Source organism: Xenia sp. Carnegie-2017, unplaced genomic scaffold, assembly GCF_021976095.1.
Source record: "Xenia sp. Carnegie-2017 unplaced genomic scaffold, XeniaSp_v1 HiC_scaffold_24, whole genome shotgun sequence".
Classification (NCBI taxonomy): domain Eukaryota; kingdom Metazoa; phylum Cnidaria; class Anthozoa; order Malacalcyonacea; family Xeniidae; genus Xenia; species Xenia sp. Carnegie-2017.
Window position 1 is genome coordinate 4,250,913 of NW_025813487.1, and position 27,592 is coordinate 4,278,504.

The 27,592-nt window shown below is 38.2% G+C and overlaps 3 protein-coding genes across 5 annotated transcripts; 1 reads left to right on the top strand and 2 right to left on the bottom strand.

Annotated features, from left to right (window-relative positions):
* Positions 1-1,047: 1,047 nt before the first annotated feature.
* Positions 1,048-25,574, top strand: LOC124450223 (probable ATP-dependent RNA helicase DDX43). Of its 2 annotated transcripts, XM_047000820.1 has the most exons (23): positions 1,048-1,555; positions 3,012-3,067; positions 3,388-3,517; positions 3,958-4,056; positions 5,076-5,157; positions 5,406-5,509; positions 5,590-5,645; positions 5,718-5,771; positions 6,406-6,470; positions 6,617-6,727; positions 7,346-7,419; positions 7,607-7,674; positions 8,003-8,103; positions 8,543-8,630; positions 9,221-9,280; positions 9,638-9,705; positions 11,969-12,040; positions 12,802-12,909; positions 13,024-13,098; positions 13,339-13,426; positions 15,240-15,327; positions 16,181-16,307; positions 25,231-25,574. In XM_047000820.1, coding segments are annotated over exons 1-23 (2,100 nt in total). In that variant the 5' UTR covers positions 1,048-1,230; the 3' UTR covers positions 25,232-25,574. The 2 variants fall into 2 exon arrangements, with proteins under 2 accessions (XP_046856776.1, XP_046856775.1); XM_047000819.1 differs by lacking the exon at positions 25,231-25,574 and having other exon boundaries at positions 1,049-1,555; positions 16,181-16,632.
* LOC124450222 (zinc finger protein 70-like) lies at positions 16,567-21,788 on the bottom strand. Its single transcript, XM_047000818.1, has 4 exons — positions 21,356-21,788; positions 20,638-20,886; positions 20,081-20,338; positions 16,567-19,320 (listed from the first exon to the last, which is right to left on the bottom strand). Exons 1-4 carry the CDS (start codon positions 21,786-21,788, stop codon positions 18,098-18,100), a joined length of 2,163 nt encoding a protein of 720 aa, XP_046856774.1. The 3' UTR covers positions 16,567-18,097.
* LOC124450226 (ras-responsive element-binding protein 1-like) lies at positions 21,474-27,541 on the bottom strand. 2 transcript variants are annotated; one of them, XM_047000827.1, is made up of 3 exons: positions 26,728-27,541; positions 25,213-25,463; positions 21,474-22,334 (listed from the first exon to the last, which is right to left on the bottom strand). In XM_047000827.1, the coding sequence occupies exons 2-3, from the start codon at positions 25,457-25,459 to the stop codon at positions 22,138-22,140; spliced, it is 444 nt and encodes a 147-aa protein (XP_046856783.1). In that variant the 5' UTR covers positions 25,460-25,463; positions 26,728-27,541; the 3' UTR covers positions 21,474-22,137. The 2 variants fall into 2 exon arrangements, with proteins under 2 accessions (XP_046856783.1, XP_046856784.1); XM_047000828.1 differs by lacking the exon at positions 21,474-22,334 and adding an exon at positions 24,283-24,385 and having other exon boundaries at positions 26,728-27,540.
* Between the last annotated feature and the right edge of the window lie 51 nt (positions 27,542-27,592).

Here is a 27,592-nt window from a genome sequence, read left to right on the forward strand (position 1 = left end):
CTGATAGGAGCAATACTGGTGCATGTACCTACAAAGGTGGTCATCTATACCACCGGTACCCCTACCTTCAAAGGTGGTCATCTATACCACCGGTACCCCTACCTACAAAGGTGGTCATTTATACCACCGGTACCCCTACCTTCAAATGTGGTCATGTATACCACCGGTACCCCTACCTACAAAGGTGGTCATCTATACCACCGGTACCCTACCTTCAAAGGTGGTCATCAATAACACCGTATCCCTACCTTCAAAGGTGGTCATCTATATCACCGGTAACCCTACCTACAAAGGTGGTCATGTGTACCACCGGTACCCCTACCTTCAAAGATGGTCATCTATACCACCTGTACCCCTACCTACAAAGGTGGTCATCAATAACACCGGTACCCCTACCTTCAAAGGTGGTCATCTATACCACCGGTAAACCTACCTACAAAGGTGGTCATCTATAACACCGGTACCACTACCTACAAAGGTGGTCATCTATACTACACCACCCTTCTACTGAAATCTTTTCCTCAGCTACTTCTCAATAAAAGGAATAACGTGCGCATGTCAGAAAATTTTATAGTGGGTTCCAGACCTCTGACGGCCGCGGATCAGCACCAGTATTGCTTCTACACTACTTGCCCTAGGTAAAATCTGCTTGCCTTCAGTAAGACTTAACTTGTGTGACTTTACCGGCTGTAGTTGTTTGTGAAGTGATTTGGTGAAAGAATGAAATAAATCAACTACGATCAAAAACTTCCATAGCTGTGACAATTGTTTTAAAACAAGTTCTAATTACTCAAAAATGATCGAATTATCAGGTATTTTGAAAGTTCGAGTGGTGCCTAGGAACAAAGTCATTGTGCATGAAATTAGGAATCTGAGTAGGATATTTCTAAACAAAGTACTCGCTTTCAACAACAGCACTGCTAAAGCTTTACTACCGTGAAATTGGCACCACATTGGGAACCACATTCATCACAACAATCATCACCACATTCACAAATTAAAGTTTACATCGCATTTCTTAAAACTTGCGCCTAAGTCCAGCATAGTCAGCAGTATCTTTCATCACAGTAGTTATCTTCGAGAGCGATTTTCCTCTTGTTACTATATCAATAAGAACAAAACTATGTTTTTTAGCATCGTGCAGTTTTGTTAGGTGGGAATCTATCTGTTGAATCTTTGGAACTTCTACGTACAATTTTTGCTCCATCCGCTCGTTTATTGCTCTACAATATGAGTGATTCAGGCGAAGATTGGGACCTTGAGATATCGTCTGGTATTTCAAAACCTGCGAAAACCAGAACAACGACACAAAACAATGGGTTTTCTGGTTCGGAAAGACGTTTAGGACGTGGAAGGGCTAGATATACTGGTTATGAATGTGCAAATGGCTCACACCATCCCGAAGAGAGAGCAAATCCTTGGAATACGAGGAAAGATTTCAATTCTGGTAACACTAAACAACGTTATACTAGTAATGGCTCTGTGGGGACCAAGAATGATAGTGATGGTGTTCTGAGGATCACTGTATCAAGTCGAGATGTTGGTAAAATTATAGGTAGGTCATCGGATTTTGATATCCCAGCTTTGCAGAAAGGAGATTATTCTATGTAGACTGATTTATCTAACATTGCAAAGTCTTAATATGAGCTATGTATTATTAAGGGGGGGTTATAATAAAGGCCAAACTATGAAACAGGGGGAGAGATCTTAATGTATTGAGCATAAGAAACATGTATTGGGAGATTTTGTTATGTGCTTATCGTAGTGCTCACAAAATAAAAAATATTCACAATTAAAACTCCAAGATGTGTTGTAGATGTTTTAACATGATTAGATTTTTTTAGTTTCTTTGCTTTGATATGAATGAAAAAGTCAACAGGTGTTGGCATGTGAATTTTCACTGCAAGGAAAAGGAGGGCTCCTGTAGCAAGCTCAACCTGAATATTTTCATTCCAACTTCTAAAGTTTCCAAAAGGGTCTGAACATTTTCATTCCAACTTCTAAAGTTTCCAAATGGGTCTGAATATTTTCATTCCAACTTCTAAAGTTTCCAAAAGGGTCTGAATATTTTCATTCCAACTTCTAAAGTTTCCAAAACAGTCTGAATATTTTCATTCCAACTTCTAAAGTTTCCAAAACAGTCTGAATATTTTCATTCCAACTTCTAAAGTTTCAAAACAGTCTGAATATTTTCATTTCAACTTCTAAAGTTTCCAAAAGGGTCTGAATATTTTCATTCCAACTTCTAAAGTTTCCAAATGGGTCTGAATATTTTAATTCCAACTTCTAAAGTTTCCAAAAGTGTCTGAATATTTTCATTCCAACTTCTAAAGTTTCCAAATGGGTCTGAATATTTTCATTCCAACTTCTAAAGTTTCCAAAAGGGTCTGAATATTTTCATTCCAACTTCTAAAGTTTCCAAAACAGTCTGAATATTTTCATTCCAACTTCTAAAGTTTCCAAAACAGTCTGAATATTTTCATTCCAACTTCTAAAGTTTCAAAACAGTCTGAATATTTTCATTTCAACTTCTAAAGTTTCCAAAAGGGTCTGAATATTTTCATTCCAACTTCTAAAGTTTCCAAATGGGTCTGAATATTTTAATTCCAACTTCTAAAGTTTCCAAAAGTGTCTGAATATTTTCATTCCAACTTCTAAAGTTTCCAAAAGGGTCTGAATATTTTCATTCCAACTTCTAAAGTTTCCAAAAGGATCTGAATATTTTCATTCCAACTTCTAAAGTTTCCAAAAGGATTTTCTAACACAACATCCTTGAATGAATTATTTCGATGAAGCACAATGCACAGGCTTAGCGCCGGCTAATGCAAACTCAGCTATGGACAAATTAGTTCACATGTTTTATTCTTGTTATTTTATTGTAGTTTGTTGCTTTTAGCTTTCTTATTTTATTAACTGCAATTTAAAGAGAAATTTCATTCCAATGTTGACAAACTGACAATGTTTTTGTATTTTTGATTTTCTGATGATGACTTTTGTTTAATGTTTTTTAGGAAGAGGAGGCCAAAGCATCAAGAATATTCAAAACAGTTCAGGTGCTCGAGTTTCGGTAGGTTCAGCATTGTATTGTTTCAAGTAGTTTTTATCTTGTAAATAAATGTATTTCTTTGGCTACATGGTCTGCGGTATTTCTGCAATGTCACTTACCCTGCAAAATATTAATGTACAATGCAAGTAAGGAAAAGGAATTGTATTTAATGGAGAACACTTTCAAAAATTATCTCATAATCATGGTATAAGAGTAAAAGAATTTAACGAAAAACACCAACTAATTGCCACCAAAACAAAACCCAAACAAGAGTACTCCAACCAAATCATCCAGAATCCTTCCCCAATTCAAATTTGACATGCTGAAATTAAAAATTCCAGATAGTTAAGGATGAGTCAGATGGTATTGACACACCTATTGAGATCAGTGGAAGGCCAGAAGCTCAAACAAAAGCAAAGAAGATGATCGATGAGATTGTTTCACCGCCTGAGTTAACCAGCAAAATGGAAGGTGAGCTGTCTTTAATTCTTTAATTTAACTCATACCATATTAAAATGAATGGTTTTAACCTGGGAGTGTTGTTACATGTTTGTAGATGTACACCATTCAGGTTAGTGAAGTTCTGACTCTCAGAAAGAATGTTAGTGTCCTTGTAGACCATTTAAATGAAATACATGGAACGCTACCTGTAATAAAAACTAAACAAAAAGAATGATAGCATAATGCTATAACCAACAACTACAATCAAAATTAGCTAAATGGAGTTGAAGGAAAAATAGAATAAATATATGAAAAATTTTATTTTTGATTCAAACTACGAGTCAGAAGGCAGTGTTCTTTTTAACTTTGCGCCATCCTTGTGTGCCTATTTTATTTTTAAAGTACTTAAGCAGAAGCATGTACAAATATTAATCATCTTGTCATTGTGTTTCTTCATTTGACTTTCGAAGATGTGAGTTTGAAAACGGACGCAGAGAATGTCAGACCTCGCATTGATTGGAACGAGCTCCGAGCTGCAAGGGAAGAATATCTTGCTACAAAATGGGAAGGTACGAATCTAACGGTTGTATTGGGTGGAGGCGTTTAACCTTGAGGGTTTGGGTTCTCTGGGGGACAGAGCTGTACTCGAAGTAACAGACTTAACTCAGCTTTTTGATCTTCAGTGCTCACCAAATTTATATCGTTTCTAAATGGAGTGAGAAACTTTTTTCACGTGAAGTGGAGAACTGAATAACTTTCACGTGACGTGGAGAACTGAATAACTTTCACGTGACGTGGAGAACTGAATAACTTTCACGTGACGTGGAGAACTGAGTAACTTTCACGTGACGTGGAGGACTGAGTAACTTTCACGTGACGTGGAGGGACTGAGTAACTTTCACTTGACGTGGAGGACTGAGTAACTTCTTTCTTTCACGTGACGTTTCGGGAACCCTGTTGAAACTATTAAACTGAATATAGTACCGCTCAGAAGTAGCTTAGCACTGCGTTTGCGTTTCATTTGCGTTTCGAACGCGGCCGGAACGCGGACACGTTTATGGACACGTTCAGGAAGCGTGCCCGATTGACCAAAGAAAACTCGGTATAACATGGAATTTTATGTTGAACTTTATATAGCGAGTATAAATGATCAATGATCGGATACGGTCAACAACACGTTTTGATACGCGTTCCATCTTGAGCCGAACGCAACTGGAGCGCATTTCGAACGAGTTCGGAACGCGTTTTCTTTAAATTTACTTCTGAGCAGTACTGTACATAAATAGAAAGCCACTTTTTGGTTGACACGCTTGTACTTGCATAAAGCCAAATTCAACCTACAAACACGCGTGTCCCTCATTTTTGCTTACTGTCGAAACGAAATTTCTTCTGGCCGTGCAAGGAAACGTTGGGACTAAATGTATTGCTGGCTTGAAGTTTTGGCGGGAAGTAGGTTTCCAGTTTAACTCATTTCAACATTTTAACTTATTAAATGGTTGATAATTGGGAGCTCGATGCATCATGGCTAATTTTATTCCTACGCGATCTTAGTAATGTTCATAAGAATTAATTTTTATGCATTGATTAGGTTTGCCAAAAATCACTAAAGTATTTTACAAAGAATGTGATTCAGTGAAAAGAAGGTCGAAGGAAGAAGTTGAGCAATTTAGGTAAGGTTGAATTGAATCATGTAGACATACTTACAACTTTTTACTAGATTTGATCTGATGAGCTTAGACTCTCCCCCCTGCTTCATATAGTTGCAAACCTTTGAAAGGTGGGCTGTTTATGCTCCTTCGACCGAATCTGGTAATAAAATTACATGTGTGAACAAACTGCTTGGAAGTCGTGCTTTCTGCTTTAATGAAGATAGTTTGATGTCTCGTGTATGATGAAGATCATTTGATTTCTTGTTTAGGAAGGAAAATAATGGTATTTCTGCTCAAAATGTCGGCGAGAAAGTTCAAACAAGAGTGATTCCGAAACCTGTGCAGACATTTTCAGAAGCATTCAAAAATTATCGTGAGTGCTTCATAAAAAAAACAAACACTGCAAAATTTTTTCTTGATGACGCGGTTCCATCGATTATTTTATTTTTGCAGCTGACATTCTCAAAGAGTTAGAGCGAAATGGCTTTCAAAAACCAACCCCCATTCAGGTTTGTGAAACGCTTTTTGTAGTGTTTTACATGAAGTATAATGACGATATCTTTCATTATTTACGTTAATAGTGTCAATCTTGGCCCATACTTTTGTCTGGTTTGAATCTCATCGGTATAGCACAGGTATATTTCTTTACTTACGTAACATTGGCACTACATATCCTTCCATTCTTGTTCTCTATCCCTACCTATCCTTCCATTCTTGTTATCTATCCCTACATGTCCTTCCATTGTCGTTCTCTATCACTACTTATCCTTCCATAGTCGTTCTCTATCACTACATATCCTTCGATTGTCGTTCTTTATCACTACATATCCTTCCATTCTTGTTCTCTATCACTACATATCCTTCCATTCTTGTTCTCTATCCCTACCTATCCTTCCATTCTTGTTATCTATCCCTACATATCCTTCCATTGTCGTTCTCTATCACTACATATCCTTCTATTGTCATTCTCTATCTCTACATATCCTTCCATTGTGGTTCTCTATCACTACATGTCCTTCCATTCTTGTTATCTATTCCTACATATCCTTCCATTGTCGTCTCTATCCCTACATATCCTTCCATTGTCGTTCTCTATCACTACATATCCTTCCGTTCTTGTTATTTATCCCTACATATCCTTCCATTGTCGTTCTCTATCACTACATATCCTTCCATTGTCGTTCTCTATCATTATATATCATTAAATGCCGTTCACTAATCGTCCTTTATTTTTGTCATTACATGACGTATTCCTCTCGTTTACACCAGACTGGTACGGGGAAAACTTTAGCATTCTTATTGCCTGCTTTGGTTCACGTTGATGGTCAAAGAAAGTACGATATTTTTATTTTACATTTATACCATGCCTGAATACATCACGAAAACAGAACGTTGCTATTTATGATATGATTGATATCAGATATGAAAAAACATTACCGTTATTTTAAGTTCAAAATGATTTCCTTTTTTCTTAAACTAGTAACGAACCACCTCCAAAAGGTCCAAACGTTCTTGTACTGTCACCGACACGAGAGCTTGCTCTGCAACTCGAGGCAGAAGTGAACAAGATGCATTATAAAGGGATTCAAAGGTACATTACAAACATTCAAGGTGTTAAAACTACCAAGAAAGAAAATAGTTGTACTCCAGAAGTGTTGTCATGTTGTACATATATCATAAAGTCGACAAGAGCTGTGCGTTTCGAGAAATTTCAACTTCGATTTTTTTTTGGGAGGGGGAGAAAAATGTCGGCTCGGTTGGATTTTGGGGGTTTTTTAATAAAGAACTCTACAAATGCATGTACTTACTTGATTATGAATATGACCGGGAGATTCCAGTTTGTTTATCATACACGCAGTCGTCACAATGAATATAATTCTCAAAAGTCAATTAACAAGTATTTATATGGTTTTAGTTAGAAAATCATCAGTAAAAATCTCGAAAAAACGATTTCAAGTGCTAAACGTGAAATTATATACGACAACATTAAACCGAAACGATCTGTTCTCTGACGTTTTGTTTAACGTTTTCGGCGCAAAGAAAAGAACGTAAAGAATCGATTTTTATTTTTAACGGCATAGCAGTTCTTGCGTTTATGCTTTACAAAATGCGCTTACAATCTCTCAATCATTTGATTCATTGATTAAATTTATTATTGCTGTGTATTATTGTCTTTGCTTTCATCTCTGTCTCACGTTGTTTGCTACAGCGTTTGTGTCTACGGTGGCTCGGACAGGAAAGCTCAAATCAGAACAGTAAAAAGTGGTGTTCAAATTGTTATTGGTACGTATAGGTACTTATAGGTACATCTAAGTACATATAGGTACATTTGGATACATATGGGTGGTTCTAGGTACATAAACATAGCTACATATGGGTACATCTAGGTACATAAGGGTACATCTAGGGACACCTTGGCGTATGTATTTTCTGGTGCTTTTTTAACTTTGCAAAATTGCGTTTGAAATAGGGACTCCGGGACGACTGAACGATCTCATTATGAACGAAATATTGGAAGTGAAATCCGTTACTTATCTGGTATGAGATTATTAAAAATATTTTTTACACGAGCTGTGCTTTTGCGGTAAAGATTATTTTTGTGTGGGCGTGGGGGGGTTACCATTTCTTTTAGCTGTTGGTAATTGCAAAGAGGCTTCAATCCACCAGTTGAAAGTTATTTCCAACGCCCCCCCCCTTATAAATTTTCCATATCCATAAGAGCATATCATAACCATACGTTCGCCTGTTTTTTAAACTCAGCTACTACGTTTTCACGAGTTTGACACGTGACAGAAATTGTTCCCAGTTAGCATGGCGCGCATGTTATCGTGAATGTTTTCAGTATGTTTTTATTTTATTTCTTCAGGTCCTTGACGAAGCTGACAGAATGTTGGACATGGGTTTTGAACCTGAGATACGAAAAATCCTCATCGATATTCGACCAGATCGTCAAACCGTTATGACCAGGTTTAGTTTGAAGTTTATCTCTCTTCTATCATACTGAAGTTTCTTGCGATCTTCCTCCTCATTAGAGAAATTTAGCAAATACCACGTGCCGTCTATAGTCCTACCACGTGTACGTAAATAGTCCTACATCACGTGGCTCACACGTGATGCAGGGCAATACGTCCTGTTTGTTGAAATTTGTTATTAAATGTTTTTTGACATCCTCTAATTGTGATCCCTCGCTTTGTGTTAAAGTCTCTGTCCTCCGTCCCGCTTTATTTTGAATTCACTACATTTTTGTGTCTACTACGACCTTTGAATACGTATATTTTGCTAATTTTTTGTCTTCTTTATGTTGAGTTAAGATACGCTGGTGATTTGAATGCCTAATGTAGTTTTTAGAAGAATATTTCATGCTTGGCATCCTTGAACAACAATGTCATCATTTTTATACTTGAAGTGCAACATGGCCGTCATCCGTTCGACGTTTAGCCCAACAATATGTTGACAATCCTGTTCAAGTAAACGTCGGTTCTCTTGATCTAGCGGTAAGTAATACATTTTTTAACTGGCAATTTAAATTTCGTGGCGCCGTTTATACATTGTGTATCACGGAAGTGAATGGAACCTTGATAGGCTCTCGTGTAGTTGATATTGTATGTATGGCTTATTTTTTATATTGCAAAAGAAATGAGCTTTTTAGCTTTCAAACGATGTGTTTTTGATTTCGTAGTAATCAGAAATGATCAAGTACGCTTAAAATAATAATTGCAAGTCGTAATTGCATTTTTCCATCATTTGGGAATTGAATACTAACGCAGAGCAAAGTGGCATAGCGGGTTTTTCAGTGTGTTTTACGTACGTAAACGAACAATGTTCAATAATTGTATTCGTTTCCAAACGATGGAAAAATTCAATTTCGACTTACAATTTTTATTTGAAGAGTTCTAAATCATTTTTGATCATTATGAAATGAAAAACACATCATTTGAAAGCTGAAGAGCTCATCTTTTTTGCGATGTATTAATATGAACGCAGAACACAATATTTAATGTACGATTGTCTGTTAAAGTTCGAATCGCTTTTTAAATACACTGTAGCTACATGACCTCGTTTCTATTTTTCTGTATTCATTTAGGCTTGTCATACTGTCACACAAATCATCGAAATAATGGATGGACAGGAGAAAAAAGAGAGGGTGAGCTAAGAAAGGTCTTTCTATAAGTTCTCCACCATGAAACAATGTCTTGTAAAACACTACGTCGTGGAAGTTACTGTGATGACATCATTCCGGACCAAAGATTATATTTTTGGTGGATTAATGAAAACCTTTTTTCTCTGAATTTTTTTGCTTCTTTAATGAAACTTGATGTCTGAAAACACGTTCTATGTCCTCAAACAATTTCTATGATGAATTTCAAAAAGAAGCCATGCTTTCAGCCAACGTTAATTGAAATAGTTTTTAATTCATCTTTGCATGAATATTTCGTAAAAGTTTCTCTGTCGTTTGAATTGATGAAGTAAGCGATCCAATTATCATCCTTGAAATTTTTAGACTTTAGAGTTCATAAGTACCATGGGACCAGAGGATAAAGTTCTAGTTTTCGTTGGTCGAAAGTCTACGTAAGTTTCAAAATAGTTTTGAAAACCTTTTGTTGAAAAAACTGTCTCCCGTAACGTTGAATCAAAGAAGACAATGACGATTTTGTTTTTGATATTGTCATTAAAAAAATGAGTCCTTACGTAATGCTTTGCGCGCTAAGCCTGCCTTTTTGGTTAAGTCTACTACTTTTACTACCAAGCTTGTTCTTTTGACTCCAGGTTAAGTCTACTACTTTACTTCCAAGCTTGTTCTTTCAACTCCAGGTTAAGTCTACTACTTTACTTCCAAGCTTGTTCTTTCAACTCCAGGTTAAGTCTACTACTTTACTTCCAAGTTTGTTCTTTCAACTCCAGGTTAAGCATACTACTTTTACTACCAAGCTTGTTCTTTTGACTCCAGGTTAAGTCTACTACTTTACTTCCAAGCTTGTTCTTTCAACTCCAGGTTAAGTCTACTACTTTACTTCCAAGCTTGTTCTTTCAACTCCAGGTTAAGTCTACTACTTTACTTCCAAGCTTGTTCTTTCAACTCCAGGTTAAGTCTACTACTTTACTTCCAAGCTTGTTCTTTCAACTCCAGGTTAAGCATACTACTTTTACTACCAAGCTTGTTCTTTCGACTCCAGGTTAAGTCTACTACTTTACTTCCAAGCTTGTTCTTTCAACTCCAGGTTAAGTCTACTACTTTACTTCCAAGCTTGTTCTTTCAACTCCAGGTTAAGTCTACTACTTTACTTCCAAGCTTGTTCTTTCAACTCCAGGTTAAGTCTACTACTTTACTTCCAAGCTTGTTCTTTCAACTCCAGGTTAAGTCTACTACTTTTACTACCAAGCTTGTTCTTTCAACTCCAGGTTAAGTCTACTACTTTTAATACCAAGCTTGTTCTTTCAACTCCAGGTTAAGTCTACTACTTTACTTCCAAGCTTGTTCTTTCAACTCCAGGTTAAGTCTACTACTTTTACTACCAAGCTTGTTCTTTCAACTCCAGGTTAAGTCTACTACTTTACTTCCAAGCTTGTTCTTTCAACTCCAGGTTAAGTCTACTACTTTTACTACCAAGCTTGTTCTTTCAACTCCAGGTTAAGTCTACTACTTTACTTCCAAGCTTGTTCTTTCAACTCCAGGTTAAGTCTACTACTTTACTTCCAAGCTTGTTCTTTCAACTCCAGGTTAAGTCTACTACTTTACTTCCAAGCTTGTTCTTTCAACTCCAGGTTAAGTCTACTACTTTTACTACCAAGCTTGTTCTTTCAACTCCAGGTTAAGTCTACTACTTTTACTACCAAGCTTGTTCTTTCAACTCCAGGTTAAGTCTACTACTTTACTTCCAAGCTTGTTCTTTCAACTCCAGGTTAAGTCTACTACTTTTACTACCAAGCTTGTTCTTTCAACTCCAGGTTAAGTCTACTACTTTACTTCCAAGCTTGTTCTTTCAACTCCAGGTTAAGTCTACTACTTTACTACCAAGCTTGTTCTTTCAACTCCAGGTTAAGCCTACTACTTTTACTACCAAGCTTGTTCTTTCAACTCCAGGTTAAGTCTACTACTTTACTTCCAAGCTTGTTCTTTCAACTCCAGGTTAAGTCTACTACTTTACTACCAAGCTTGTTCTTTCAACTCCAGGTTAAGTCTACTACTTTACTTCCAAGCTTGTTCTTTCAACTCCAGGTTAAGTCTACTACTTTACTTCCAAGCTTGTTCTTTCAACTCCAGGTTAAGTCTACTACTTTTACTACCAAGCTTGTTCTTTCAACTCCAGGTTAAGTCTACTACTTTACTTCCAAGCTTGTTCTTTCAACTCCAGGTTAAGTCTACTACTTTTACTACCAAGCTTGTTCTTTCGACTCCTGGTTAAGCCTAGTACTTTACTACGAAGTATGTTCTTTCAACTCCAGGTTAAGCATACTACTTTTACTTCCAATCTTGTTCTTTCGACTCCAGGTTAAGCATACTACTTTACTACCAAGTATGTTCTTTCAACTCCAGGTTAAAAGAAGGTTAAGCATACTACTTTTACTTCCAATCTGGTTCTTTCCACTCCAGGTTAAGCTTACTACTTTTCATCCAAGCTTGTTCGTTCGACTCCAAAGAGTGGTAGAACAAGAAAGGAAGAAGAAATAACGACAGTTAATTAAACAGGGTATTTCAAAGTTTTTAGTCGAAAAATCAATCTTTGAACTCTGTTCATATGCCGGAAGTTTCATACTGGAAATAAACCTAAGCGCGCAAAGCATTCTGTGAGACTTATTGTTGAAGATACAATTTTTCACATCGGTGTTTTAGAGCTGATGATGTCGCCAGTGATTTTATACTGAGAGATGTTTCAGCTGGAGTACAGAGTATACATGGTGATAGGTATGGTTTATGTAGGATATAGATCCATTGAAACTATAAGACTCGGGGATACAAATGGATAGTGAAAAGTGATTACTTAGTGGTTTTTTAAACTCTTTTAATTCATTCATTTTTTGTGAAACAAGGACTCTGTTGTGGTTACATACTTGTAAAATACACTCTGAATAGCGTATTCGGCATGACGAATGAAAATTGAGTAGTTCTTAAAAGAACTGTTGAAAACTAAAACCAAAATAAAAATGGCTACTTATAGCTATTTATATTTAAAACAAATTCTTTTGATATTCAAGATATTACAAGAGTTTGAAACAAAAGATGGTGTAATATTTCGTCTTTATTCCAAAGACATCATCAGACTTATAGTTCAAAAGTGTAAGTCTGATGATGTCTTTGGAATAAAGACGAAATATTACACCATCGTTTGTTTTAAACTCTTGTAATATCTTGAATATCAAGAAAACGAGATGTCCCTCTTCGGAATTTGTTTTAATTTGTATTATTTGAAATTGTCTGCTTGTCCTGGTTATAGCTATTTGTAGATATGTTTATTTTGTTTTCAACAGTTCTTTAAGAACTACTCAATTTTCATTCACCATGACAAATAAGCTGTTCACAGCAATATTTGAATATTCTTTGTCGCCACAATGACTCTCCTTTTTTTTTACAGTAAGCATTTACAGGATAATGCAATTGGGACACAGTAAAGAAGGTTGTTTACACATAGACATCGCTAAAGATGTTCATTTCTCTGTCATTTCCAGAGAACAATACGATAGAGAGCAAGCTTTAGATGATTTTAAGACCGGCGAAGCTCGGGTCCTCATCGCTACTGACGTCGCTTCCCGAGGACTTGACATTAAAGGAGTGACGTAAGTATGAATGACGTAACGCCTGGAATGCCAACTTACACATAACTTTCTTTGGTGTAACCCTATTTCAATGGCGAATCTTCAATTGTGAATTTTAAGTTTTTTACAATTAAGGCATGTGATCAACTACGATTTTCCACGTGCCATCGAAGACTACGTTCACAGGATTGGTCGAACGGGAAGAGCGGGGTGAGTAGATTTGTGCTGTTGGAGGTTTGGGATTGAGAAAATAATAACCCGGATAATAGAAGCGTGTGGTGTGAAAAGGACAATTTTAGAATTTCTTAAGCATTTTTTGTTTGTTTGGAAAATTCACAAAAAGTTTTCGACTGTCCAGGTTTTTCAAACGCGCTCTAGCAATATGAAAAATGTCTTGGATTTCCTGAAATTTTACATTTTTTTTTAAACGACGTTTGATTTCTTTTCCAGGTCAAAAGGATCATCATTGAGTTTTATTACGCGCGAAGACTGGAAACAAGCTCAAAATCTGATTGACATCCTCGAGGAGGCTAATCAGGTAAACATAAAGTAAATGGTTTGAACTCGGGGGTATCGTTACATATTTGTAAATGTAGATCGTCCTGGTTGGTATAGTCAAAATGACTCTGAAGATGACTACTGCTAAGGTTGTCGAAACGTCAGTCAACAACAACAAAAACAGTCCTTCTCAGGACTATACTAACCTGGACGATCTACATTTACAAACAGGTAAACATACATTGAAAAATTGTTTATTTTTAAATTTGTCTCTTTGTACATTTCGTCAAGCTATCTAGACATTCCAAGGATGAAAATCATTTCATATTTATCATAAGTAAACGCATGTTTTCAGGGATATTAGTGATTAAATGTCCCGCAAACCAAGGAAGGTTTAGTAAAAATCCTTGGGTGCAAACCGAGGGAGGTTTAGTAAAAATCCTAGGGTGCAAACCGAGGGAGGTTAGGTAAAAATCCCTGAGCGCAAACTGAGGGAGGCTTAGTAAAAATCCTTGGGCGCAAACCGAGGAAGGTTTAGTAAAAATCCTAGCGTGCAAACCGAGGGAGGCTTAGTAAAAATCTTTGGGTGCAAACCGAGGGAGGTTTAGTAAAAATCCTTGGCGCAAATCGAGGAAGGTTTAGTAAAAATCCTTAGGCGCAAACCGAGGAAGGTTTAGTAAAATCCTTGGTGCAAACCGAGGAGGTTTAGTAAAATCCTAGGGTGCAAACCGGGGAGGTTTAGTAAAAATCCTTGGGCGCAAACCGAGGGAGGTTTAGTAAGAATCTTTGGGCGCAAACAGAGGAAGGTTTAGTAAAAAACCGAGGGAGGTTAAGTAAAAATCTTTTGGTGCAAACCGAGGGAGGTTTAGTAAAAATCCTTGGGCGCAAATCGAGGAAGGTTTAGTAAAAATCCTTAGGCGCAAACCGAGGAAGGTTTAGTAAAAATCCTTGGGCGCAATCCGGGGGACTTTTACTAAACCTCACGAGGCTTAAGTAATAACATGGTTGCAGAGGAAATAGTCGTTGCATTAGACTCTTCCGTTTGACAACAATTTTATCAAAGTTCAATTTCAATGACAACCATTGGTGGTGTGCAGAGTGTGCATTGTTCATGGTCAGCGGTGTAATAAAGGAATCATAAAGTTATTTTATTTAAATTCTGTCGTTGAGTTGGTTCAGTGAACCTGTGTATGAATTTGCTTTTGCAAATATATGTAACTAAACTATTGTCGAAGTTGGTCGATCAAAGGTTTTCACAAGTTAGTAACAAGGAAATTTGCGGACGCGAAAGAAAGACGATTTCTGTTATCACAAAACGACAGAACTGAGCTAAGTCTTTGTAATAACGAGTTTAGGGATTGTGTCTTGAGTATTGATCATGTTCCTGCTGTCGAACAAGAGGATTATTGACTAGTTAAACTTACCCTCGAAGTATTGTGGTTTTAATCGACTTGTCGAAGAAACCATGCGATTCTTTTCCATTCACCACAATTACAATTAATTCAACCGTGGAAAAGTAGATGCAAGTCGACACAATTTCTTCTGGCAATGAGAATAAAATTTGGAAACGAGGCGTTAAAAGTAATATTGACGGCGGATATTTAGTCTAAACGTCCCTTAATGAATATATTGAAGGAAATTTAAGACTAAATATCCCTCATCAATATAATTGATGGAAATACGTCAGTAAACGTTCCTGTGATTGCAAAAAATCCCGAAGCAACAATGATATTACTTAAGTAATGAAAGTAGATTTTATCCTTAAAGCAACATTCAAGTAAAGTAATTTCGCCGATTTTTTTTTGGTCGACTGGAATTTTTTTGTTGCACCATGATATTTTCAATATTTGCAGGTTGTTCCCGAGGAGTTGCGCAGTATGGCTGAGAGATATGCCGCTTGGTGCGAAAGGAATGCCGGACGTGATGATCGACGGAACGGTGGTGAGTAGTCATATTGTTATGTCTAGATGAGTTTTAGCATTTAGTCACGTGAGTAGGGAGGGTTTACTAGTATTTAAAATGATAGCGTTGCATCTTACTGTCACATACGGGAAGTTGAGTGTAATGCAATCCTGGCTTATCCCTCGCAGAACTTAACTGTCTCCTTCCGATCAAGCGCTTGTCTCCTTTCAACTTGGCTTATCTTCTGCAGACCTGCCTTAGCTTCTGCAGGCCTGGCATATCCCCTGCTGACCTGGCCAAACCCACGTAGACCTGGTTTATCCTTAGCAAACCCGACTTGTCCCCAGACTTGTCGTATCCCTTTCACACTTGGCACATCCACCCGCAGACTTGGTTTATCCCCAGCAGACCCGACTTGTCCCCGGACTTGTCGTATCCCTTTCACACTTGGCACATCCACCCGCAGACTTGGTTTATCCCCAGCAGACCCGACTTGCCCCCAGGCTTGTCGTATCCCTTTCACACTTGGCACATCCACCCGCAGACTTGGTTTATCCCCAGCAGACCCGACTTGCCCCCAGACTTGTCGTATCCCTTTCACACTTGGCACATCCGCCCGCTGACTTGGTTTATCCCCAGCAGACCCGACTTAGCCCCAGACTTGTCATATCACTTTCACACTTGGTACATCTCCTGCAGACCTGGTTTATCGTTATAGCCTTGTCTATTTCGATATTGTCTTGAATTGATTTAATTGATTGAGCTCAGATCAGTTTGCGCGGGCTAATGCGAACTCAGCCATTGACCAATCAGCGCTCGCCTTTTTATTTTTATTATTTTATAAACCTTAGTACAACTTGTTTTAAGCTGTAAAGTTTCCCCCCTTGAATAGGTGGCGAGTTTAAACGTGGTCAGTCTGGTCATTTCTCTGGGGAATTCGCCCAAGATAGGGGATCACGTGGTTTTCGAAGGGTTGTCGAGGACGTGGTGGTCGTGGGGATCACGTCGTGGACGCAATGGTAATATGGATATGTGGTGATTCGTTTTTATGTGTGACAAAAGGGTTTTGCAGGTTTCCACGTTATGTTTGTTGGTTGTTTTATCAGTTTTTGATATCTGCATAAGTTTGAAGCAAGCTTAAGTTGAAACTGACCACTATTGCCAGCGCCGCCGGCCGATATGAGTCTCTTTGTTGACATGTCGATATGATTTTTTCATAAACATATTACTGACGCGTGAAATGCTCATATGAATTATAAAACATCGTTGAAACAAAGCTTTAAAATACTAAACTTTAATACATAAAATTGTGTCAAAGATTTAAACACCAGAACATATTTTGCATATAATGTGTACTCTACAAAAAAAAACGCAACAAAAATCTCAACCGTCTAACAAATTAACCATGACGTCAAGTTACGTCATTGTTATGACGTCAAAACATAGACGTCTTGATCAACTTGAAAGACTCGTTGCGATTGTTTTGAAAGTTTCATACGAAGTCGAGAAAGACCACCATGAAAATATATTTTGGATTGAACAATATTTCAGGAGTAAAAATGTATTTAGTTTGTGGCGCTTCTTGGCTTCCGTAGTTTCAATTTGAAATGCCTAATATCAATGTCGTATTTACAATTCACAACTGATCATTGAACTTAATATAACTGGACGGCTACTTCCCGCCAAAATTTGAATCCAGCCATTCAACTAGTCCCAATCTTTCTTGGCACGGCCTTCAATTAGACGACAGTAAGCTAAAATGCGTGACTTTACCCTCAGACACGGCATGCGTATTTCAAAGTAACCATTCAGTTATATATATGGTTCAATGGCTCTCTATTATATCACTATTCATGATTTGCTGTATAAACTATTCTATTACCGTCTGGTGGATACGTACTTTGCCCATGATAAGGCCAGTGCGCATCCCGCCAGCCTGCATTGCAGGTGTTTTCACGTGTTTGCCTTTCTCTGAAGCCAATCAAATATTCATGTGTTTTTTTGTGTTCATAATAATTCATGAAAGCTCCTGGAGTCTTTGAGTGGTGGCCATCTTGGCTTTCGTCTTCCTTGTTTGACCTGTTATTTTGTTCGATTCCAGTCCCCTCGATACGCTCAACGTGGTCTCGTCCCGGTGGTGTGAAAGTAGTAACAATATTACCGCTGACTGAACATATAACAGCCGGTACTTGGTGTAAGTTGGAGTCTCTGGGACCCCTTACATATACATTAGCAGAGTTTGGTTCTTCCATAGTAGCTAACCTTGTTTGATCCCCTTCTTTCCTAAGATAGGATCCCTGATTGCTCGTCTGATCCCTTGGTATCTTTGAATAAGATCGCCTGTCGATAGTCTGATCCTCTTCCATCCCTGCATAGAGCCGCCTATCGCTAGTCTGATCCTCTTCCATCCCTGCATAGAGCCGCCCATCGCTAGTGTGAACCTCTTCCATTCCTGAATAGCTTCGAGGTTTACCGGATCTTTCTTCCTGGATGTGTTTCATGTTGTGATCCTTCAGTGATCCCTCGGAATCTATACGTTCCCCGCAAAGACTGCATTTAAAAAGGATCACTTGCTTCCAATGAAGTCTCATATGACGTTGGAGGATTTCGAACGTCTCGAAGTTTTTCTCGCACACCTCGCAGTTGTAGGCGATTTCAGTGAACATTTTGCAAACGTGCTGAACAAGAGCGTGTTCGTTGGTGAATTCTGAACGACAATTTAAACAGGTGTATTTTTGTCGTACGATGGCCTCGGAAATCATCATTTTCGCATCCTTCGCTTCAAATTGATCATTTTTATGTTCAACCGTTAACTCGTTTTTCTTTGAATAAAATCATCGTAACATTTCACCGGGCTCTTTAAGGAGTTCGTGAAATGCCGTCTTTCGGGTGTTTTTCGGATTGCGCCCGCCATCATCCGTATGTCGTCGGGATGTCTTCGTAACCCGTGGAAAGTTCGATTAAGCACATCAACCGTATTTTGTTTTTGTGGTGGATTCGTTGTATTCGATCGATAATTGAAAGGGTTAACTTCACCAACTTTTTCATCGTTAACTAACTCGTTAGCACGGATGTTTTCCTGTACGTTAGGTGGATTTTCCATGAACCTCTCTCGACTTTTGCCGGGATCGACGACATTGCTGTTAGTCATAAAATCCTGTTGCGTTGTTCTTGCGGTGTTTTGAATAACAGTTGCGACTTCTCGTCCGGTTTTTGCTTCATTACGAATGCTGTAAATCTGAGGAGGAATCGGGCCATTAGTTACATCATAGTAATTTGGACGTGAAGTCGTAAACTGTCGTAGAGCATTCGGGCTCGTTTGAGCAGGATTCGGCATAATTTTTGATGGTGCCGTATTGGAACGGGGTGATGTCGAGAATGACCGTAAAGGGATCGGAGATTCCCGTCGAGAGATGGAGAATGTTTGGGAGCGGGATAAAGCATCTTTTTGCAGCATGTTAGAAGATTGTTTGGGTGGTGATGTTGACGTAGGTCGTGATGTCGTGTGCTGTCGTATTGTACTCGGTGTGTAATCGTGTCTTCTTTCGGGCTCCATGCTCGAGGCGGGCATGGGAAAATAATAGTGTTGACGTTGAGGCCATACGGGTGACGGATGTACTATGATGGATTGAGGTGAATGACTGGATATCATAGGTTCTTGGCCTTCCCATGAGTCACCAGTAGCGGTATTGGACGGACTTTCTTCATGATGTTCTTGATCCGGCGTGAACTCACCATTATTGCAGGTATCGTTGCCAGATTGAGGCGCGTCACTGTGTGTTTTGACGTGCTCCACAAGCTGATTGAGAAGGGAAAATTTCTGACCACACGTTCGACATTTATGAGTCTTCTTCAGTCGATGTGTCGTCAAGTGTTTATCAAGCTTTTCAAGGTTTTCAAATTCCATTTTACAAAATTCACATCGCAGTTGCGAGTCCGTAAAGAGTTCAGTATGATGTTGGTAGCAATGGCGACGTAGGTTTTCCGCTTCTGTGAACCGTTTCGGACAAATTTGACATCGATATCTATAAGCTGTGAAACCATAACAAAGAAAGTTAAATTGCTGCATATTCATGCCAGGAAAGTCGTGTTTGCGGTTTCTCTGAAATTGTAGTTTTTAAGACTTACGGCCCGGGAAAATAACCGCAACTATACCACCTTCTTTAAATTGTGAGTGGCAGGAAAATAACCGCAACTATACCACCTTCTTTAAATTGTGAGTGGCAAGAAAATAACCGCAACTATACCACCTTCTTTAAATTGTGAGTGGCAAGAAAATAACCGCAACTATACCACCTTCTTTAAATTGTGAGTGGCAAGAAAATAACCGCAACTATACCACCTTCTTTAAATTGTGAGTGGCAAGAAAGATGAATGGCTAAACTAATTTTCATTCGTACAAAGAATCTTTACGTTCACTCTTTAATACACTTTTCATCAAAACGAGAATCATCAAATTCTTACTTTGGATTTCTAAATGGATCTCAATTTGAACATTTGAACACTGCAACTAAATCACGTGATTATTTTGTCAAGTTTTAGATCACGTGGTTATTTCCTCGAGCTCCTAAATCACGTGGTGTTTACCTCATGCTCCTAGATTGTTTACTACCTCGTGCTCCCAGATCACGAGGTTATTACCTCGTGGTCTTTGATCACATGATTACTGACACAAGCGATAATCAAAAATCAGATTTCTATTTTTGCGCCCATTATTTTCTTGCGAGTTTGAAAGGAATAGGGTCAACAAAACATTGCCGCCAAAATTACAATAACAAGCTTCAACACTTACGTTTATTTTGACAGACGTGCGTCATGTGACCGTCGGCGGTCGCAAACAGACTTCGGCATTTTTCACATTTCATCAGCGTCACCTCTCCCTTGCTGTGTAGCATGGCATGACGCTTCAGGGCATCGCATCGCTTAAAGTCCAGCGAGCATTTTTCACAGCGGTATCGTGTCGTGCCTGTGTGCAGGTTTTCGTGCTTTCGATGATCGCTGGATTGCTTGAAGGCCTTTGGACAGAACGAACATTTGAAAGGCCGCTCTCCTAAACACAATAAAACACTGAGTTGTGAACTGCGTGCGAGGAAAAGGTCGCGTTTCAGGCGCTGAATAAGTATTTGCGATTGATAAAACTGTCCTTGCCATTCTGTCCGTTTTAGTCAGGAAGTCTGTTTTAATTTCAATAAGATTGAATTTTTCAAGTCTCCGAAACCGTTCAGTTGTGAAAACTCATTTAAAGTAAAACAGTTTATCAACAAACCACAATAATAGACATGTCATTTACAGTAGTCCCCAGTCCCCCAACACACATCCAAGTAATTACATGGAAATTTATTATGTTACCCGTATGTATCCTCTCGTGGTCTCTCAAGTGACTGCGATGACGGAAGGCGCGACCGCAGTAATTACAAGTGAATCGAAATCTTTTGCTTCCTTGATGTAAGACCATGTGTTGCCGTAGCAACGACTGACGAGGAAAACCTTTAAAGCAAACGGAACAACGGGCTATCTTGCCACATTTGTGCGTCATGAACTCCTCCATGTTACTTAAAACTCTCTCGCAATTTGAGCACTTTATTTTGTTTTCGCTATCTATAAATAGACATAACTTCGGTTGCATCATGTTTTGTTGTGATGTACTTAAATATAGTAACAAGATAATCATTGTCTCCAATGTTCTACCAACTAAACTACAAGATCATCTGTGAAGTATGATGATATTTTAAAACACAGTTCTAGTTTATTTCATATCTTAATATCATAGATAATAACATCACGTTGTTGTGATGTACTCAGGTATAGTAACAAGATAATCATTGTCTTCAATGTTCTACCAACCAAACTACAAGATCATCTGTGGACTATGATGATATTTTAAAACACAGTTCTAGTTTCTTTCATATCTTAATATCATAGATAATAACATCACGTTGTTGTGATGTACTCAAGTATAGTAACAAGATAATCATTGTCTACAATGTTCTACCAACTAAACTACAAGATCAACTGTGAACTATGATCAAACAAATCTACTCTATAAAGCTTTGAAAATTCACTTTACCTTTGACTCTGATTGGTTCTCGTATGATTTTGTCACTGCTTGGTTTACTCTCCATTGCTTTACCCGGACCAGCATGTGACGTCACGTTACTATGGGCAACATCTTGGTCATTCTGTTCCATGTTTTTGTTGATTACGTCATTTACAACGTCAGTTCTTTCTGTTGCCAGATTGTCTACAGCCAAACGCTCTTCGGTTTCCGGCTCATCGAAATGGGAATTCATATCGCTATGCCTTATGTTAGCACTTTCTGTCGTCAATACTTCGGTAAAGTTCGCGTGCTCTCCGGAAAGGTTTGTCTCGTGCTGTTTTTGAAAAGTGCAGGCATTCATTGGAAATATTGTTGAGTTCACTTCGTAAGTCGTGTTGCTCACTTGTTGTTGTCTTATGTCGTTTTTCGTCATTTTGCTGTTCCGACAGCTGACGATCATCATACGGAAACTGTCGCTCAATTACGGACAGTTGACGATAGCACACGGGATGGCTATCGGAATTCGGAGAAAGACGTTCTGATTTTATAATTTTGTTTGGAGAGACCATGGAAGGGAAGCCATTGTTTGTGTCGCGAGTGTCCTTCATCTTGCGTTTATTTTCTGGGGAATTCAATGAAAATGTTTGTGAAATCGTGGAAATGTTATTCATTTTCTCGCATGATTCATTCAGGTCTGGCGAACTCTCCGATACGGTTTTTGTACTCGGGTCTAAGCCTACTCGCGGTTCCTTTTCCGCTGGCATGCTTTTCTCAAAATTTGCAAGCGCACATCGCTCTCTTGATAATTATTTTCAGATTGTGATGTCCAGGGTGCCGTTCGGATTACCATCGGATACATTCGTAGTGTTTTCGGTTTGTACGACATAGGACGGTTCTGGGCCACTTTTAGAACTTGTTTGTTTTTTAAAATGAGTTTTTCTATGTTTCTTCATGTCGCTCGATTGTTTGAAACCACGGCCGCATACATCACATTTGAATGGTCGTTCACCTAAAATATTTTCATAATTCATTTTAGCTTAAAGAAGCAGTTTAGTTCCCAAATGATTACGTCAAGCAATTGTTTTTAAAGAAAATTAGAGCGGAGTTGGGTTAAAGGCGAAATATTTTTCAGTTAGTGATTCGCAATAACCTTGAACGACTGATTTTCAATAATGGGCTATTCCATATGAAAGAATGTTATACGCAGTGCGGTGTTTGAAATTAAATGAAGATATGATCTTCGCATTTTGCTGGGCAATTTTGCTGGCAACTTTGCTGGATCATATCTTCATTTAATGGACTGTTTCCACAATCCCTACACTCATTACCGCTGATAAAGTTACAAAAAACATGCTTCAATTTGTAAGATAAATACTTCTAAATATTAAATTGTATATAAAATCGAAAATATGACCGATAACGTTCGTACATGTTTTGTCGCTCTTAGAAAGCATCGTTACTTTTGGGAGTTTTGCTTTAGTTATGGTTTTTCCGACAGTAATATTGACCTACATATAACTGGACGGCTACATTCCGCTTAAATTTGAAGCCAGCAATTAAACTAGTTCTGGTTTTATCCACGCCAAAGAAAGTTCATTTACCAGCGTGTGGGATTTGGCTCCCAGACACGCGTAAAAGACACTCAAGAAACTCAAGTACAGGCATGTCAATATAAGGTAGCATTCCAGTTATATATTTAGTTCAATGGACTGTAATTTACCCAGGACCCGGTTCGTTGCTAAGTTGCCACACGGAAACCATTGTTCCGCGTTGGTTATGAACACCGGAATCTTCCTAGTAATGTGACAGAATGATCTTTTTTGTGATTGACTGAAAGAGTCTACACTGAGCTTAAAAAGATGTGAGAAATTACATCTTGAAGCATCAACAATAACATAGCCAGCCCAGAACCCTGTATTTAGAAGAGTTAGGGCACGTTAGGGTACTCGGCATTTCGCATTATGATCAAGTTGATTGGGTAAATATGATCAAATGGGCATCTAGCCGCCATTTTTGTTAAGCCGCCATGCTAACCATTTTTTACGAAGGAGATAAATTATAAAAAATTGTGTCTAGTGATTTTATGTTGCGTTTTAATTGTGCGAATGAAAGCGATTAAGAATAGAAATCTGCGCGCTCCCTTGTGACAAAAAACAGTATTTAAAGCGCATAAATTACATCCACTGCATTAAATAAATGCTTTTCTATTGTTTTGACATCTATAAACAACTGAATTCCAAAGGTAGCGATCGCTGTCAATTCATGAATAAGAAAACACAACAGAAAATTTCTCTTTTTTCCATGTAATGCTCTTAATTTGCTTGCTTTTGGAACAAAAATGGCGGACACTATGCAATTTTACTTCCGGTGTCCCAACTCTTACATATGTAAGGCTCTGAGCAAGCCAACGCGCGTTTGTCGTGTTCATATGCGATGTAACTACTTTGATGTTTATTTTCAAAAGATTTCTTAAAAAAGGTAATGACTGCTAATGATCTGAAATTTAAACAGCATGAACACCATTGAAGGCTGCATTCGCTACAGGGTATTAGTTCGTTGTCCGTAAAAAAGAAAAAAATTGTTTTCTTAAAAACTAATTGAATGTGCGAATGATTAATCAATGAAAATTTTTTCGCGACTCCTGTGTTTTTAATTAACACCTTCCACTCAAAGATTTCATTAACAACTCAACTCGAACACAGTCTCAGCGGATAGGATTAGAGGTAACATTCACAGGATTGGGATTAAGATGGAAGATAAATCTCTGGAAATTGAGCTTACTTACCAGTATGCGTTCTCAAATGGTCGCGTAAATGCGAAGAAACTCGAAAATATTTCTTGCAATATTTGCACTCATATGGCCGCTGACCAGTGTGTACTCGAAGATGCACGTCACGACTGCTTCTATGCGTGAATTTCTTTTCACAAACGGAGCAATCGTACATTTTCCTATCACCTGTATGCTCCTTTCTTATGTGTCTCAAGCGTAATCTTATCCGGAAATCTCTCTGCAAAACACGCAGGTCATGGCCTTGTCCTCTTTGGTGTTATCGAAAACATCTGCGAAAAGACGGCGTTTGTAATTTCAAAACGAGTTGAAAAAAAAAAGATGGTACCCTGACAGTATACACGGGAAGACCTACTTAAGATATGGTTGTGTCAATATCAGTGACATAGCAAGCTCATATATTTGATCGCGCAATGCTAATTTCAGCTGATTAAATTTTCATTTCACAGTAAATAAACTTCTAAATATTGCATAGTAAGATCAAACTTCCTGTCTTGTACACCGCTGATCAATATTTTTGTTTACTTTACTGTAAATAGTTGGCATTGTCACAGTAAAGGAATATACATCAGTAGGGCCACTTCGCTGTGCAATTGGCTGCTGTATATATAATTAGTTTACTGGCTGCCCTTTGCCATATCGTCAATCCTATTGGTCACACAATGGCTGCCAATATGGTAATCACATGCGAAATAAGATATGCGTGGCACGAAAAATTCAATGGAATGGCCCTACTGTGTGTTCTCTATACTGTGGTTTTGTTGCGTCGATATTTCTTATATTTTGTAGACGTCCTTCGTGGAGATCAGCTTATGTTATTAACGTGTCTAAATTATGTTTTTTTTCATAAATTCGTGCGTCTATCTTTCTATCAAAGCGCATTTTGGCCTTCAAATCCGATTACATAAAACCCTCAAGTATCACAAGCGCTTAGCACACCCATTGTCTCATATCAAACGGCAATAAACTTTACATTTTGTCAAAAAAATTGATTTCACTTCATTTCTCGTCAATTCTTGTAATTATCGCACGCATAAAACCATTTTATAATAATCACAATCTAATCTTGCGAACCCGGCTGAAACACAAAAGTTGATACCTTTCGTTTCGTTTGTAGACTTCTCAACTGATTCAGCTAAGAATTCTGGACTTAAGTTCTCAACTGGACTGCGAGTTGGAGAATTTGGTTCTGGGTCACGTGATTTGAGCTCATCATCCGTGGTGTCAAATTGTTGCCCTTGTTTGCAATTCCCCTCGCTCGCGGGGATATCATTTCGTAATTCGTCACCAGTCTCTTTGTAACCGTTCACGATACCTTCCTTAAATCTTTGCAAGATGGTCGTCATAATTCTGAGGAAAAAGTGATTGAGGCGTGCATTAGTACAAGTGCATTAGAACCAAAGCATAAGAAATTTCAGTTTTTGTGTATAGCATTTAAGAAATACACATTATTTACATGGCTATGGTTAGATATACTATGACATTGCTACCAATAATCATATCCACTTGCGCAAAGGACTGGGAACTATTCCCCCCCGGGCATCCGTTGTCATGTTCAGCTTTACACCTCACGCTCTAGGATGCGCAACAACATCTGTTTGGCATTGCTACAAGTTACAAAGGACTAATGTTTACCGAACAAACCACTAGTTATTTGAAAGTGAATATTTCACAAACACATGTCAAACGTTAATAAAACGTATAGTTACGCAAAACATAAGTCGGCGTCTAGTATCATGGTATAGCCGTTTGCGTTTGAGTTTAATCTTCACCAATAATTCAAAGGAACGAGTTTAACCCTAACCCGTACTTCGTCTAGATCATCTGGCGAATTTTTAAAAGCTGTATTACAGCGATCTTTGAAGGCAACCGCTTCGTAAATTTTTAAACGAATTTTGACGATGATGAAATAACGTCATAAGAGTGTGAATAATCACACAGGGATGACTAACTGCACGCTTCTCTCTCAGCAATATGAACTATTCACTTGAGAGACGATAGTAGAAATACATTTCGATTTTCCAGTAAATTTCTTGAGAAATACCGTCAATAAATGTTCGAACTAACCGTCGTCGGCACGCAATAACATCAGTTACTCCTAAATCTACCAATAAACTATGATCATATCGTCTGGTTTTAAAATAAAACGTTCAACGCTCTACACCGAACTCAGTCTGAATAACAAAATGCATATGATTGGAATTTCGCTAAAACGCGTAGAAATTGCTTATAAAATCGATTCACAACGATTAGTTTCTTGATATTTAACTCAAACAGAAATTATTTATGTCATTACGAACAAGAGAGTACGTGCTTTCTCGTGTACAAATCCTAGCGTGTCTTCCAATTTAAATACGAGTAAAAGCCTATCCTCAATAAAGTGACTAAGTATTTCCAGATGATTAGAACTACGACCTTTAAAGGACGTAATGGCTAAATATTCATGAGAAAAACGTCGAACTTAATCGCCATCCTTCATGACAAACCTTTACAGTGGGTGCTCTTTTCTAGCTACTGCTGCGTTATAAGATCATTGTTGCAAATTTGTTCTCCGTGTCAAATCGGCTGTTTGACAGCAAAACCGATCGACGAATGTTAAACTTTGATATCATACCTGATGGCTGGTCGTAATGGTTTCACTTTTTCTTAATCATTGCGGTTCTCGGGAGCTTCTTGTCCGCGAAGCTTTGCTATGAGATCCATACAGTTTTGCTTTGTGACTTTGACATGGCGTGGGCTGTTCGTCACGGCATTTTGCTTGTAAACACGTGACGTCAAATTTAAACGTGAAATGATTCTTGTGATGAAAGGTGAAATAAAATTAGCATTTGCTTGATTGATGGCAAGCTTCCGGAATCCGGATGTCTCGACGGGGTGTACAATGCGTTTTACGCTCGCGTAAGAAAAGGAGATAAGATTCTTTGTTGTCTTGCGTATTGACTCCGTGTGCAATAAGGAATGTCAATTTAAGAGGGTGAGCCGGCGTTCTAAAACTCCTTTCCATATTGAAATACGTGAAAAGAAAGCAAATGGCAAAAAACAGATGTAATTACGACACAGCAGCTTCAGTGTTTGGTATTCGTATAATGTTGCACTTTAAATAGTAGAATACAAATTAAAGTTACACTCCCCCCTGGCCCCTTCTATACAAGGAGAAATGTTTTGTTTATTAGCAACAAGTCGAATGTTGCGGGTTAATCTGGATAAATAGTCTCGCATTTCGTAAATTTTCATACGTCGTTATTCATGTTATGTTCTCAGAAGTTTCCCAAGTTTCAACGATCGTTTTTAAATACGTCAGACCCGAATTGCGATGATGACGATATAGATCTTTCGTTACATTTCTTCGTCCTTCTGGAACAAACGGTCTTTCAGCAATGTTTGATGGACCGTATCGTTTGCTCTCCGCACGCAACATGTATCTTGTTAAACATCACGCTGTTCCTGCCGAGTTAACATTTCTTGTAATGCAATATTGC